This window comes from Phyllostomus hastatus, unplaced genomic scaffold (genome assembly GCF_019186645.2).
Source record: "Phyllostomus hastatus isolate PE091 unplaced genomic scaffold, TTU_PhHast_1.1 phas_contig_1, whole genome shotgun sequence".
Classification (NCBI taxonomy): domain Eukaryota; kingdom Metazoa; phylum Chordata; class Mammalia; order Chiroptera; family Phyllostomidae; genus Phyllostomus; species Phyllostomus hastatus.
The window spans coordinates 23807840-23824148 of NW_025333498.1; the positions used below are offsets into that span (position 1 = coordinate 23807840).

Sequence of the window (16309 nt, forward strand, 5' to 3'; positions counted from 1 at the left end):
AAAAATACCTTTAAACAAAAGTAGGAAATCTCTTAGTCCATTCTATTTCAATTTAATGCTCTGCACAACTGAAAACATCTAGGAGCAGCTAAGAGTTGCCTGATGGGTACAAACAAAAAAGTTTGCATAGAGATTAATTGTCAGCTTAAAAGCAGTATCACTTTTTTAAAAAACCTGAAAAAAATTTCCTCTCATTATCAAGGCTGCAAAAAAAAAATTAATATGCATTCTAACAACAATCATGGGATTGCAGCAATGCCTGTAAAAAGAAGCCCAAGAAGCGCATTACACTTTCCTTTAAAAAATTTGATTTTTCTGCGCCACCTTGTGGCTATAAGGCAACTACCACAAGTGTAAAAGGACTTTCGGTGTGTTGGTCAGGCCTTCAAATAGCCGCATTGCGGGAAATGGGCCTCAACACAAACGTGCTTAAAGTGGTGTCTTGCCTTGGAACCAGAGATGAGAGTCAGACTTGCCCGCTTTCCTACTTCCTCCCCTATTTTCTTTATTTCTTAATTCCACATCCTCCAGTCCAACCTCCCACTGTCCTCCGAGGGTCGCTTCTCTGTTTGACCTCCTTTGTCTTCCCCACCATCTGGTCACGCCCCTTACTTCACCCGCAGTTTTTCCCGAGAGTCTCAGCCCCAGTCCCCCCCTTCCTCCTACAATCCCTGCAGCGAGGACCCGCCCCCTCCCCCAGCAGCCAATGGTGGTGCGACCCCGCCTCACCCAGCCCCTCCCACCACCTCCTTGGGGCGAGGGGGTTCCGGGCCTGCAGTGGCGACTGGACCCCTGCTTCCTCTGTGGGCCTTCCGCGAGCGCTCCCCGGAGGCCCGTGGTCCAGTTTCGGGAGAGCCATGGACTCGCAGGGGTTGAAGGTGAGCGGGTGGAACCTGGACGTGGGTTGCTTTGGGGGTTGGTCGGGAGCAAGGGGGCGCGGGGCGAGTGTGGGCGAGTGTGGGCGCGAGGGCGTTATTGCCCGGCTGTGCCTGATGCCCCAGCCTGGCCGGGCAGCCCGTAGCCTCCATCACCTGGTTGGTTCTCTCTACCCAGCGGGTGCTGCTTTGGAACCCTGAGGTCGGTTCCCTCCCCAGCGTGCTGCTTTCGAATTGCCGTTAGTGTGCTTGTCCCACCCTGTTTGTTGTGTGTAACTTTTACTCTCGTGTCCTGTCTGCTCGGAAAGCTTGGTCAACCTCTGACACCTACTGCGCCCCGGCGTGCGATTTCTAGTAATTTAGGGCCAACGAGCATCAGCTCCCCCGCCCCGCTATTGGACAGTAAAAGGAGCGCGGAAAGAGTACATGAAAATCAACAGATAGGTTGGAAAATGGAGGAGGAATCTATATTTTAGGATGTGTTCTTTATTACTGATTATCCGTTCAGCAAATATTTAATGACAGTCCACTTAAATGATGATCTAACGAAGACCGACTAGAAATAAGTTTCTTTTTAAGATGATGGTCCTCTCCATTTGTTTACTAATTCAATCGTCCAGCAGATAGTGGTGGAGGGCTCACAGTGTGAATACTAGACGCTGGAGATGGTTATGAGCAAACTGAGCAGACCCTGCCTTCACACATCTTACAGGCTAGTGCTGGAAAAAACCTTAATTAAGTTAATGCATTGAATGTTGAATGCCTCCTATGTGACTGGTGGTGTTCTAAGTCCTGAAGATAATGAGCCCTGCAATAATAAAATTAAATACACCTCCCCTGCCCCAGTCTTGGAGCTTACATTTGACTAAGAGGCACCAGATAGTAAGCAAGTAAATAAAATGTGTGCCATATTAGATGGTGAAAAGTGGGTGGAGGACATTTTGGCAGTGATAAGTCATGCTGGAATGTCTTTTGATATTTTCCTGAATTTTTACATTATCTTCCTGTGAAGCCCTCCGCCATCCCCTTAAATTTTGGCAATCACCTGAAATTTATCTTGTGTACTACCACCCAAATGAACTCCTTAATAAAAAACACTTTCATGCTGAAAATTGCTATGTGACTCCTTATCACTTATCCTGGAGGATCAACTTAATACAAGACACTTCCTGACCCTGCCTGCCTCTCCAGCTTTGTGATCCAGTAATCCCTGTCTTACTGAAGGCTCTAAAAGTGGGAATGACAAACTGTCTCTAAAAAGAACTGTGGCTTTATTCCAATAAAACATTATTTATGGATGCTGAAATTTGAATTTCATATAATTTTCACATGCTATGGAACATTTTTCTTCCTTTCTTGTTCTTAACAACTTGAAAATGTACAAACCATTCTTAGTTTGCTGGCCAAAGGAAAACAGGCATAGGATAGAAATGGCCATGGGCCATAGTTTGCCAATCCCTACTCTAAAGTATAGAGTAACTTTTAGTTCTCTGCATTCCTCCCTGTCCCTATACAGTCCATTGCTGATTTTTATCGTGGTTCCTCTGCCTGGCTAACTCCTGTACCTTCTTCAAGAATCCTGAAAGGGAAATAGAGCTCTGTGTGTGTGTGTGTGTGTGTGTGTGTGTGTGTGTGTGTGTAGGGGAATAGGAGCTTTCAAATCAAGAATCAGTCCTGAAGTCCTGCCCAAGAATATTTCCCTTAACTTTATTCTTCACTCCTTCCCACATCCAACACTCATTCTCCTGTATTCTCCAAGCAACTTACAAGCTTTTTTCTTGCATTTACTACATTGGATTTTCAGTTTTTCTTAGATTCTAGTCTCACTTGAAAAACTTAAGCATTCCTGCACGGGAGCCACCAAGTCTTACTCATCATCCTATTTAGAGTACCTAGCCCAGGGCATGATGCAAGTAGGTGGTCAGAAAATGTTTGTTGGACGGAACAACCTAACCTGAACCAAGATAGTGGTAGGTGGTATGGAGAGTGGGAAGTAGACCAGAGAAACAGAAGAACCTATTACTGACAGCTTACTTAGGGGACCAGGCAAACAGGAAGGGAGGATTCCACAGCTCCTGTCTGGAGTGGGTGGCGGGGCAAATGGAAGGGTGAATCTGGAACTTAGATGAGAGGTCTTGGCTGGATACATGTTTTTTTATTTCATCAACATATAGGGTTAGAAGGAATTTTTTTCAGACTAGAGTTTTACAGTATGATATCCTAATTTATCTTCACAGTGACCTGTAAACAACTGACATTTTACAAATAAGCAAACTCAGGAGTGATAAAATGAACCAGAAATTTGAAACCAGGTCTTTTTTTCCATAAGCCATGTCCTTTTTACAATAGCATGCCACGCCACTGCCTTTCCAGAGAGTTAAAGATTCTTATTGATACTAAATGCTGGACATAAGTCAAGTAATATCAGAAGTGTCCTTAGCGTTGGGAAACTAAGAGGTCATTTGAGACTTTAGGGAGGGGACACTGGAGGGAAACTGCATTTTATTGAGATACGCTGTGGGGGTCCTAGAGATGGAGTACTGATCGCATTCAAGAAACAGCTGAAAGGGGGACTAGATAGCAGGAGGGAAGCAAAGTAAAAGTGACAGAGAACAGTTGCTTAACAATTTAGGAGAAAAGATTGAAATTATCAGAAAACATAGATGTTTAATTTTGTTGTATATTCCTTAGTATTGAGTGCTATGCTCTACCAACTTTTAGACCATTCAAGATTTTAGATAAATATCTACTTAGATATTTCAGAACACCAGAATCTCCTTGTAATATTTAATTCTTATTTCCTTTTAGGCTTTGATTAATTACTATTGTCAAGAGAGGTATTTCCATCACGTGTTACTTGTTGCCAGTGAAGGAATTAAGAGGTATGGTAATGACCCAGTCTTCAGGTTTTATCATGCCTATGGTACATTAATGGAAGGTATGTGCAAATTATTAACCATGCTGCATAAGTTTAAAATTCTTGTTTTGTACTGAGAATCATTTTTCACGTAATTTTGATTTTCAGGTAACACTCAAGAAGCTCTTCGAGAATTTGAGGCTATTAAAAATAAACCAGATGTATCACTTTGTTCTCTACTTGCATTGATATACACCCATAAAATGAGTCCTAATCCAGGTATAGTATTTAAGTATAATGCTTAGGACAATTTTTCCTGTTCAATTTAATTTTGATTTTTCTAAATTACCATAGCATTCCGTCTGATCATAGTGTATTACGTATTGTCTATAGGTACTTTTTATTTTATATATGTTTTATCTTCTTGACAAGGTTATAAGTTCATCAAGCACAAAGAAATATATATGTTATATTACTTTCATATTCCTTATAGCCTATGGCAGAATTTTCATTTGTATATAGAACTTGTCTGAGTTAATGTAGAGGTAAATGTGTATTAGCAGCTACTAAACAACCAAACAAAAAAGAATACCCAAATAGCCAAAAACAGGTGGTATACAAATTGCTCTGCAGCAGCCAACTTTATGACTCATTACATTCAAATGTATAGCCATATGCAGTTTCTTTCTTCTACTATATCTTGAGCTTCTTGAAGGGCCTATCCTCATGGAAGATATTTAGTAAATATTTATGAAGTAGTAGTTTGGAAAATATGACTACATTATAGAAAGAACTTTTTGCAAAACCAGCAATTAAAATTGTGTGAACTGTTAATATATGGTGTGTCTTTATTGCTGTGGCAGGAGAATGTCAGAATTATAGGTGAAAAGAAAAAATAGCATTGTATTACATATATATCCAATAATGGTTAATAGAATTAGTAATACAGTTCTTGTGTCAATTAATTAGACAAAAACTAGTGTCTTAGAATAACTTTTTAAGTATCAGAAAACACATTTTTTAAGCAAAGTGTCACATACCTCCTTCACCGCCCCCCCACACTTGCACAAATCAGTAGAAAGTTATTTAAGATGTTAATATGTTTAGCAACTAAACAAATCTAACAACCAGATGCTTACGTTCTGCAAGGGACCATTCTAAATACAGTTAGGAGATAGGGAAGATTTATAAGAGTAATCCATGACATCAAGCTTATGATCTAGTTGAAAAAAGAAAATGTAAAAGCCACAAAGATTTAATTCCACTGTTACCATTAAGTAAAATGATAAAAACATATGAATCCATCATTAGTTGAAAATAGCATATACTGTTCATTCATAGGAGTATCCTGGGAAATCCTTGTGAGAGGAACTTACTCTGATCTTTGAAAGACAGGCAGGATCAATGGAAAGCACGTTAGTCAGACAGGAGAAATCCACAGGCAAACATAGGGAAGCGGCTCAGGATTGGGTTCTTCTACAGCTCCCCTTGCTCTCTCCCCAGTAGGAGTACATTAAGCTGGAACAGAGAATTTTCATAGGATAGCTTTAGTCAACAAGTCTTTAAAAAATTAGTATAAAATATGTTTCTAAAATCAAGTTTTCATTTAATTGACTATTCTCAACATTATTGGTTCTGTTGGGAAATGTGATTTCTCAGACACTAAATGAAGGCACAAATATTATCTAGAGACACTTGAGTACTGACTCTGTTTTCCACTACGTAGGATGCGGGGTAGGCTTGAGCCGAGGTGGGGCCCAGATGTTTGTCAGTATTGCCTAGAAAAGGCCTAGATTGTCATGTACGTTCTTCCTGAATTCTTTATGTGAGTCCTTACTAGAAAAGGGCTCTGATGCCATAAGAGCTTGAGCTGAGATCTGGCAAGAGCTAACTGTGACACCAGGTGGTATCACAGCTAACTGATGCCTTCTCAGGGACCTGATAGAAATCTGGGCAGAAAACTACAGTACCTGCTCCTGCCCTAATGAGGTTTTTTCTGTCTCTGTGTTGTGGTTCCTTAATGAACATTTCTGAAGGTGTTCAGGCAGGTGTGGGAGTTGCAGGGCCAAAGGAGTCTTCTGAAATCCAGGCCAGCTGCAGCCCACCAGAAAAAAACTTTGTTTCCTAAAGTGGTGAAGTGATACGTTGGGAATTCCACATTTAAATTTAAGTTTGTGTCATTGCAGTTCAAAGGAAAGGTGGCTTATCTCTGCTTGGGAGCCATTTCCAGAAGAGTAGTCTGTTCGAATCACCGCCCTCAACTTTGGCATGTTTTCTCTCTTATTGCATACTTGATCCATATTCTGATTTGATCCAGGATTTTGATCTAATTGACTTTTGTGTCCTAAGCACATATTCATGTATAATGAATTGTATAGTAATGATTAGTTATTCGAAGTAGGCCATTTATTAAAGGGAGCAGCCAGTCATTATTAAACTATGTAAGTAACAGTAATTATACTGCCTTTCACTGGCCTGCGACAATATCAGCCTGGCAGGTTGATGTATTTTAGAAATGGGTTAGGGAATTGGGTAATTTAAGTACTAGTCCTTGTTTGCCTCTACTAATATCATTTTAGAACCACTGCCAATTTTTTCAGACCTTAATTATTTTTAAAAATTGCATATATAATCTTTATATCTTGGGAATGACATAAACTATAGAACATTAACCACATGTGGCTATTGAGCACTTGGATTTAGCTTGAGGAACCAAATTTTAATTGAATTCTAATTACTTTTAAATTTAAAACTGATACTTGATGCAGTTATTAGAAAAGTTACATTTGGAACAATGAGTAAATGAGTCTCCTTTTTCATAAATTTTATGAAATCTAAATACAAATTAAGTATTTCTGAAGAAAATTTAACAACTTAATAAGATATGGTATGTATAAATACATGCCAGATTTTAAAGATTGAGTTAGAAGAAAATGCAATGTATCTCAATGGTTTTCTTATCAAATGTGTTGAAATGATAATTTAGATATATTGGACTAAATAAAATATATTATTACAATTAATTTTACTTGTGTTTTTTTACCTCTTTAATGTGGCTACTAGAAAATTTTAAGTTACATATGTGGGTTGTGTTTTATCACTATTAGACAATTCTGCTCCAGAAGAACTTAATTCTTGGCCCTGTTAATCATTGACCTACTGTAGATACTTGACTAGAATGTAATTTTTACATGTCTCTTTTTCTGCCCCAGATAGAGAAGCTGTGCTGGAATCAGATGCCAAAGTGAAGGAGCTGCGTAAAGCAGCAGAACCGAAAGCTTTGTACCACGCGGGCCTGTTTCTATGGCACATCGGTCGTCATGATAAGGGGAGAGAATATATTGACAGAATGATCAAAATGTCAAATGGTACTAGAGAGGTAGCTGCTTTTCTTATTTTAAAATGGTAACATTCAAGGGAACGTGTTATTTATATATTCAGTAATGTCTGCTATTTAATTCTTTGTTCTTGCCCACTGTCGTCTCACTTTATAAATTAATGGCTATATTTTAATATTTTATTACTTTGAATAATTGTGGTTCTCAATGGTTGTTTATTTTTATGCTATTTATTAACACTTAAAAAGATCTCCTTCCTCCCTTCCTTCCTCCTTTCTTCCCTCCCCTCCCACTCTCCTTATTGAACTACTCTAGACACAAGGCACCATTATTTGCACTGTAATAAACAAATAGGAATGCATAAACTTTATTTTGATGAATGGATCACCTAGTAGTGTCGTGGAGCATGTACCCAGCAAATATTATGGGGAGGTGTGATTAAAGTGCACAGGAAAATCATAGTTGACATTTATTGCTTGCTTTGTGCTACACACTGTTTTAGGTACTTAAGGAGAGATCACATCTGTGTAGGAGGATGAATAATTTCTTGAAAGAAGTAGCATTTGAACTAAAACATGAAGGGTGGATAGTTTCTACAGGCAGAGGTTATGGAAAAGGGAAATAGGTTTTCCCAAGGTGGGAAGTAATAGATGGAAATGAAAAAAACAAGGAGACATATTGGTTTGGGGTACAGTAAGACTCTCATTTTGACAGGGTATGGGATGCATAGGTGGAAGAAAGGCTTGGAGAGGTTGGTCGAAGCAAATTGAAGGATCTTGACAGCTCGATACCATATTTGTACCTAATTTATTAGGCATTGAAAGACCATTGAAGGTTTTGAATTGTTGCAGTGATGTTACTTGAGTACACATTCAGAAGACTAATTTAACAATGTTTTATGGGATGAACTGACCTGGGGAGAAACTACCGTAGATGCACCCCACCCCCCCAAAAAAAAGAAAAAGAAAAGAAAAAGTTACTGCTTTCTGACAGAATGTTTTGAGAGCCTACACTAAAATATTGTACAGTGGGTATAAACTTGAGAATTATTAAATACCCACAAGGCTTGTCAACTGATTGTAAGTAATGGGGGAAAGGTAGTGAGGATGTCTCTCAGAGACAAGTTAACATGAATGGAAACTATTTTGAAATGAAAAAGCAATCTTAAAGGGAGGTGATGTGTTCAACTGAAGACATGCTATATTTCAGGCTCTGGAGAACAGTGAGATAGAGATAGATGAAAAAGGAGAGAAACGTCTAGAAGAGGTACTGGACTACAAAAAAAGTTGGGGAATCATCCACACAGGGGTAGTGGTTGAAACAATTTGAATAAGGACACAGATCGAGCCAGTAGAAATAGCACTGTTTTAGTAGTATAAGCTGTCTTTTCAGGTGAAATATGGGGAGGTTAATATAATCTCAGTTAAAGATTTTTAAGTTTATGAGTTAACCTATAAATTTTTGATAGGAGAGCAGATTTGATAATTTTTATTTGACATTAAAAAGAAAAATATTCGACCTGTGTCTGTTTTGTTGATTCTATAAATCGTGCAACCCATTGGCTCACTAACATCTGAAGGTAAACAGCTGTGACTTCTTCAGCGTTTAATTTGTTAGGCTGCTCATTCTTCCATCTGACACTCACTGGACTAGTCACAGAAATTAAGGAGATTGTTTTCCAAATTATCTTAATTTTTAATGTAAGTGAAGGCAGGCACTGTTTTTCCATTTTAATTCATTTAGTCTGTCCAAAGAGAGGTCACAAATTCTTATTTATGTATCAAATTACGTGTTTAACTATTATTAATAATAATTTATGAGCAAAGTCCCAATAAGAATATTGGTTATTTAGAATTAATGGAATATTGGCCAAGCTTCTTCTTATTAATATTGAAAAGAGCAGTGAGGCTGAAATTCATAATACTTTCCCACACTCTAGGCTGGTAAGAGTTGCAAAGCAATTTTACTGCACAGTTTTATTCATAATATTATTTGATAGAGTGATTTTTGTTACTAATTACCAAAAAATGACATTAGGTTTACCTTTTTTATCCATTTTCTCCCCAAAGAAGTGGAAGCATGATTAGAATTTTTTCATTTTGCAGGGACAGATTTTGAGAGCATGGCTTGACATTACAAAAGGAAAAGAGCCTTATACTAAAAAAGCACTAAGATCATTTGAAGAGATATTACAAAATGGAAATGACATTTTTGCTCTGCTGGGTAAGGTGAGTTGGAGTTAAGGTAAATAAATCATCTTTTCAAATTCATTCATAACATAGTTGAAGCTCAACAAAACTAAGTAGATAATTTTCACGTTACTTGGACCAGTTCTCAATTGTAAGAGGAACTTAGATTTGTATGGGACAATGAACAGAGAACTAGAGAAGTGCATTCCCAACCAAATTCCTGAATCCTATATCAATTTTAATTGTTTTTGTTTTTGTCGGTGGTGGTGATGGTTGCTGTGATGTTTATTGACCAAACATATGTAGTGTGTCTTATATGTGTGAGGTATCACTCCATATACTGGGATATCCTGAGCAAAATAAAACCTCTTGGTTTTATGCAGCTTTTAATCTCCTGGTAGAGACACAACAAATGAAATGAGGAAGTAAATGATAAAGTATGTTAGAAGATGATCAGTGCAATGGAAACATAAATAAATCAGGAAAAGGGAGAGAAGTAGAGGTGTAGTATGAGCTTGCAATTTTAAATTATGTGGTTACACAAAGTGACATTTGAGCACAGCATTATAGGAGGAGAGGGTGAAGGCTCTGCTCTGTGGGCACCTGGGGGAAACATTACAAATAGGGGCAATAATAAGTTCGAATACATTAAGGCATTTTCATAGGTTTAGTAGGAGGCCAGGAGACTCAAGGGAACAAATGAGGACAAGACTAGCACTGAAGGCTAGAGGGGAAAAAGGTCAGTGTCAGGCCAGGTGGGTATGGGGGAGATGATGTGAGGCTGAGCTGATTCTGTAAAGCTCTTATCTTTTACTTTGAACCAGATACACAGCCAATAAAAAGAGCAGTAATGTGATCTGTGGGGGCAGAGTCATTAGATATCATTGGTGGGTAGAAATGTTTAATTTGGACTCATTCTTCAATCCTTTTGATGTTTTCTGAACATCTTAAACATTTTTTTTTTTAGTTTTTGATTCTACAAAAATTAAGTTTATATATTAGGAAAACAGTTTTTAGATAAGTAGTAATAATTTAAAGGGATAAAAAAGAGAAAGAGAGAAGGATGATTAGTGTCTTGACTATTGGTAAAGTCCCCACATGTCTCTTTTGGATGGTGAGTTTGTTCAGATAATGGTCACCAGTACAACTAGTACTCAGGCTAGAGGAAGTGGGGACTCAGCAAATTTTTTTTAAAGTTTTTCTTGATTATTTCTCTCTCTATTCTTTAAAAGTTAGTTGATAATCTTCTGGGCAAGGCTATTATTTTGGTGTTAATATATAAGCAGCTTAGGAGGTATTGACTTTTTTTTAAAGATTTTATTTATTTATTTTTAGGGAGAGGGGAGGGGAGGGAGAAAAAGAGGGAGAGAAGCATTAGTGTGTGGTTGCCTCTCACATGGCCCCCGCTGAGGACCTGGCCTGCAGCCCAGACATGTGCCCTGACTGGGAATTGAACTGGAGACCCTTTGTTTCACAGCCCGCACTCAATCCACTGAGCTACACCAGCCAGGGCGGGATTTACTTTTTACCTTCAATAATTATGATTAGTGTAATTATTTTTTCTGATATAACCCATTTCAATTAGGTATTTATTTATTTTATTGTTGTATAAGTGCAGCAGGAATGTTGCATTAGTTTAATTCCAATGAGTAATAATATTATCCAAATACACAGCAAATTTAGTTTCAATCAATATGGTATTCTGCATTATATGGAAGGTGACAGTCTACGGAAGTATTAGATGTGATCTTGCATGATTTTGCAACTTACATTACCAGCTATTTAAGCAAATCCAAGGGCATATGTAATTTTTAAAAATGATCTACATTAACATTTTTGCTATTATTATCAACTATCGAGAAATTTAAGTAAGTTATTTTGACGTAGCAGCAGTTTTAGATGGTGTCCATATTTTCCTTTAATTATATTGGAATATAATCTCAAACTGATTTCAGGAATACATTACATTTGTATTGTGTTTCTATTGACACTGGATACTCATTTTGAACTGAAATATTTTAGGACTAAATTTATTCCTAATGGAGATCCAGGAGCAAATGTTTAAGTCTGTCATGTGATAAATATACCTTATTATCTATTCTTAAAGTACTAACTATAGACTGACTATAGTTACTTTTTCTGACTATGAAATCAATTCATGAACGTTGTAAAAAAAATTTTCAGAATACTGTAATATCTGATAAAAAAATAAATATCACCATTGTAGACAATCAGTTAAACTTTATAAATGACATCTCTTCATATCAGTAAATATAGATGTACAAATCTACATCATCACTTTTAACTGTCTCCTAAAATTTTGTTAAATAGATATGCCATAATTAAATCCTTATGAATATTTTGAGTAGTTTTTATTTATTTCTATTATAAATAATTATATCATAAATATAATGTATATGCTTCTTTGTGATCTCATCCAATGATTTCTTTAAGGCAATCCCTAGTAGTGAAAATGATAAAGTAGAGGAAGTGGTTTGAACTTTATTTTGCTTACTCATTTTTTCTAATTTTTGTTTTTCAATTAAAGTTTACATTCAATATTATTTTGTATTAGTTTCAGATATACAGCATAGTGGTTAGACAAACTTACACAGTCATAGCTTGGTACTTGCCAGCTTCAGAGCTCATTAAACCCTATACTCAGTCGCATTCTGATAAGAAAAAAATGTTGCAGCACTTGGCTCTTGCTGGGGACTAAGTCGCACTTTCTAGAACTTGTATGAATCATGTTGCTGCCCCGCCAGCTCCATTACTAGTTGCTTGTTTGGTACTCATAGGTTTTGGCACTCATCGTGAGTTCTGGAATGAATTAATGCTGAGTACTGAGGTTCCACTATACTTTACAAAGTGACCCCCCCAGTTATATTTCAAGTACCCACATGGCAGCATACATAGTTATTACAATATCATTGACTGTGTTCCCTATTGCTGTATTTTGCATCCACAATGACTATTTTGTAACTGCTGATTTGTACCTCTTAATCCCTTTACCCTTTTCACCCAGTCCCCCAATCTCGCTCTCCTCTAGCAACCACCAATCTGTCCTCTGTATCTGTTTCAATTTTGTTTATTTTGTTCTTTAGATTCCACATATTAGTGAAATCATAACGGTATTTGTCTTTCTCTGACTAACTTATTTCACTGACCTATTTCACTTAGCATATACCCTTTAGGGCCATCCATGCTCTTGCAAATGGTAAGATTTCATTCATTTTATGGCTAAGTAATATTCCATTATATGTATGTGCCACAACTTTTTTATTGTCTACTGTTGGGCACTTGAGTTGCTTCCATATCTTGACTATGGGAAAATAACACTACACTGAACATAAGGATGCATATATTCTTTTGAATTAGTGTTTTGGATTTATTCAGATATATACCCAGAAGTGAAATTACTGGCTCATACGGCAGTACCATTTTTATTTTTTGAGGGACTTCTATACAGTTTTCCACAGTGGTTGTACAAGTTTGCATTCCCACCAACAGTGCACAAGGGTTTCCTTTCTCCACATCCTGCCCAACACTCATTTTTTTATTTATTGATGATAACTATTCTGACAGGTATGAGGTCAGAATGAGATGGTATCTCATTGTGGTTTTAATTTGCATCTCTCTGATGATTAGTGATGTGGCACATCTTTTCATATGTCTGTTGGCCATCTGTACATCATCTTTGGAAAAGTGTCTGTTCAGGTCCTCTGCCCATTTTTTAATTGGATTTTTGTTGTTTTTGAGTGTTATGGATTATTTATAAATTTTGGATCTTAAGCCCTCATTGGATGTTCCATTTGCAGATATGTTTTCCCATTCAATAGATTGTCTTTTCATTTCTTTGATGGTTTCTTTTGTGGGCATTTACTTATTCTTTAGCCTGAGAAGATAAAAAAAATCTCTTCATTGCTGCTTGTAAATAAACAGGAAATACTTTAGTTTAAAAGGAAACATTATTTTATGGTGTTTCAGAAAACATTTTTAACAATTTTATCTTTTAATTATATTTCTCAGTTATTTTTTTCACATTTTTTATTGTTGTTTAAGTACAGTTGTCTTCATTTTCTTCCCACCCCAGCTGTCCCCATCTCCCACCCTCGATCCTACCCTCTTTTGGCTTGGTCCATGTGTCCTTTATACATGTTTCTGAAACAAAATCACTTATATAAAATACTGTTATTGTTCTGTGATGTTTTAAAATTTTATTGTGATAAAAACTTATTTTTTCTCATTATAAAGGTTGTAACTGTACCTTATGGAAAATTCAGAGAGGAAAAAAAAACATGGGTCCTGGCTGATTGAGGCCTGACTCAATCAGTGGATTGAGTGCGGGCCTTAGAACCAAAGGGTTGCCCATTCAATTCCCAGTCTGGGCACATGCCTGGCTTGTGGGCCAGGTCCCCAGTAAGGGACACACAAGAGGCAACCACACACTGATGCTTCTCTCCCTCTCTTTCTCCCTCCCTTCCCCTCTGTCTAAAGATAAATAAATAAAATATTTTTTTTTTAATGGAAAATGTTAAACTCTAGTTTTTACCTACTTCGGGATAACTAACGTGAGAACCTTGGTGTATACGATCACAGTTTTGATGTCACTTTTTTTTCTCCCATTAGGCACAATGCCTTGAGATGCGCCAGAATTATTTAGGTGCTCTGGAGACTGTGAACCAGATAATTGTGAACTTTCCAACTTTCCTTCCTGCTCTTGTACAGAAAATGAAGCTACAACTAGCCTTGCAGGACTGGGACCAGACGACTGAGACAGCGCAGAGGTTAAGTAAACACAAGGGGGCGCAAGTGCCTTTGGAGCTGGTCATATATAACATTAAGCAAAAAGAAAATCTGTGCTTTTCTTATCGTAAGATTTTTTTAAGTGGACTCTCCTAAAAATATAGAATTGAGGAAAAATTTAACATTGCATTGCTTAAAACTGATTTTATTGGTTTATATCAAGATCTGACTAGCTGTTCCAAGACAGACTTTCTTTTTTATACAATGTTTAACCTTTATTTTCTTTAGCTTAGTATTTCATGGATATCCTTTTATACCCATTCACACAATGATACTTATTTATTAAAAATGAATATCATTCAATGAAATGAACATACAAATAATTTATTTTATTTTTTCTATTGGTAGGAATTTAGGCTATGTACCTATATATGCAATCTTTATACAGATACAGAGTATTTCTGAAGGATGGGTTCTTAAATGAGGGATTACTGAATCAAAGTATATTAAATTTGTTAAGGTAGGATAAGCTCCCATTAAAAATTGATAAAAACATATAATGGTTTAATACAGTAGAGTCTTTGTTGTTGTTGTTAGGTGTAACTCTTTTGGGTGGGTGTTAGGTTGATCAGGCAGCCTTCCTCCACACTGTCAGTCATGGACTAGGTAGGCTCTTTCCATCTTGCAACTCTGCCATTTTCTGAAACCTCGTTATATTGGCATCCAGCTGGTGGATGGGGAGAATGTGGAGGGATTTTTCCACTTCTCTGAAAATCCCAGGCCCAGAAATGGCATATATTGCTTCATCAGACATTGGCGACATCTGACTGCCAAGATGGCTGGGAAATGTTGGTTAGCCATGTGACCAAGCAAGTAAAGGAAGAATGGCTTTGAGGAGAGAGACTGAAGTCTCTGCCTCAGGTATAGACACTTAAATTTTGATAGACACTGCTAAATTGTTCTCCTAAGAAGTTATACTAATTTATACTCCCATGAGTAGTCTATTGAATGTACCCTTTCCCTATCCTCACCAATTCTATTATAAGTGTGGTTGGTTGGTTTGTTTTCAAACAACCTGGTAGAATAAGAAGGGCACCTTTTTAAAAATTTTTATTTCCTTAATCATGTTGAGATTATCATTTTATGTTAAAAACTATTTTTTCTACATATATATGAAAGTACATATATATATACTTTCTTTTTAACTGGGTCTATTTTTTCCTAAATTTCCAATAGATTTTGTTATTTTTAGGGTAAGTTCTCCAACAAGTTGTTTCTTTTTGATAGTTTTTTTGGGGGGGCTCTTTTGCAGTTGACTTTCAGAATTAACAAGTTAAAAGTAAACTTTTTTGAGATTTTAACTTTAATTGCATTAAATCTACAGATTATTTGGGAAGAATTTTTTCATCTGTAAAAGAGTATTATCAGGCACCTATCCCTACACAGCAAACAACGACAAGTCTTAGGACATATGATAATAAGCACTCATTTCTCACTTTTGTGTGGGTCAGCTAGGGTTGGCCAATCTAGACCAGGCTTGGCTGGGTGGCTGTGACACCTCCTTGCAGTTTGGGGTCTGGTCAGCTCTCAGCGTGTTCTCCCGTGGTCTCCAGTTAGAGAGCAGCAGTTACCCAGAGGGTGCTGTTCTCGTGGTGATAGCGGAGATATAAGAGGACAAGCAGGAATATGTGATGCTCCTGAAACTTAGGCATGGCACACTGCCACTCTTGCCCATATCCCGTGGGCCAGTGTAAGAAAAATGTGCCAGTCTGTAGTAAGGAGCAGTAAAGTGCACTCCCACTTTTGTAGGAGGGACTGCTTTGTTGCATGGCAGGAGGTACGTAGTCATGGAGGGTGGAGAATCTGGAGCTAGTAATCCAATGTACTGCACCATTCGTGATAAGAAACCTAGTGTGTTACCTCATTTAGTTCCCTTTCTAAGTGCCCTTAACTAAAGTTTATATGGATTTTTGTAGTTTTGTAGGCTTTTTATATCTTTTATATTGAAGGGGGTTGTTCCTATTGTTAATAGAATATTTTTAAAATTATTTTCTAATTTGTTTTCATCACATAGGAATCTATTTTAATGATGTGAATTCCATTAACAATTTTTTAAAAATATTCAACCCATCCTTGCATTTCTGGAATTCTTGCAATAAATTTGCCTGATCAGGATGAATTATTCTTTTAATGTGCTATTGTGTGTAGTTGGCTAGTGCTTTATTTAGGCTTGCCAGAGGGACTCCATGACATTTCTATGTTCTATTTGTGTCTTTTTTAAACTTACTAAAATTAAGATTCAGA

At 37.0% G+C, this 16309-nt stretch overlaps 1 protein-coding gene across 1 annotated transcript in view; it reads left to right on the forward strand.

The window, feature by feature from the left end:
• Window positions 1–746: 746 nt before the first annotated feature.
• TTC21B (tetratricopeptide repeat domain 21B) overlaps window positions 747–16309 on the forward strand; it is a 70821-nt gene continuing 55258 nt past the window's right edge. Inside the window, exons 1-6 of the mRNA XM_045830839.1 lie at window positions 747–878; window positions 3684–3813; window positions 3901–4011; window positions 6945–7111; window positions 9176–9298; window positions 13889–14046. Of these exons, the coding sequence (XP_045686795.1) occupies window positions 858–878; window positions 3684–3813; window positions 3901–4011; window positions 6945–7111; window positions 9176–9298; window positions 13889–14046 (710 nt within the window). The 5' untranslated portion in view covers window positions 747–857. The remainder of the gene's footprint in view (window positions 879–3683; window positions 3814–3900; window positions 4012–6944; window positions 7112–9175; window positions 9299–13888; window positions 14047–16309) is intronic.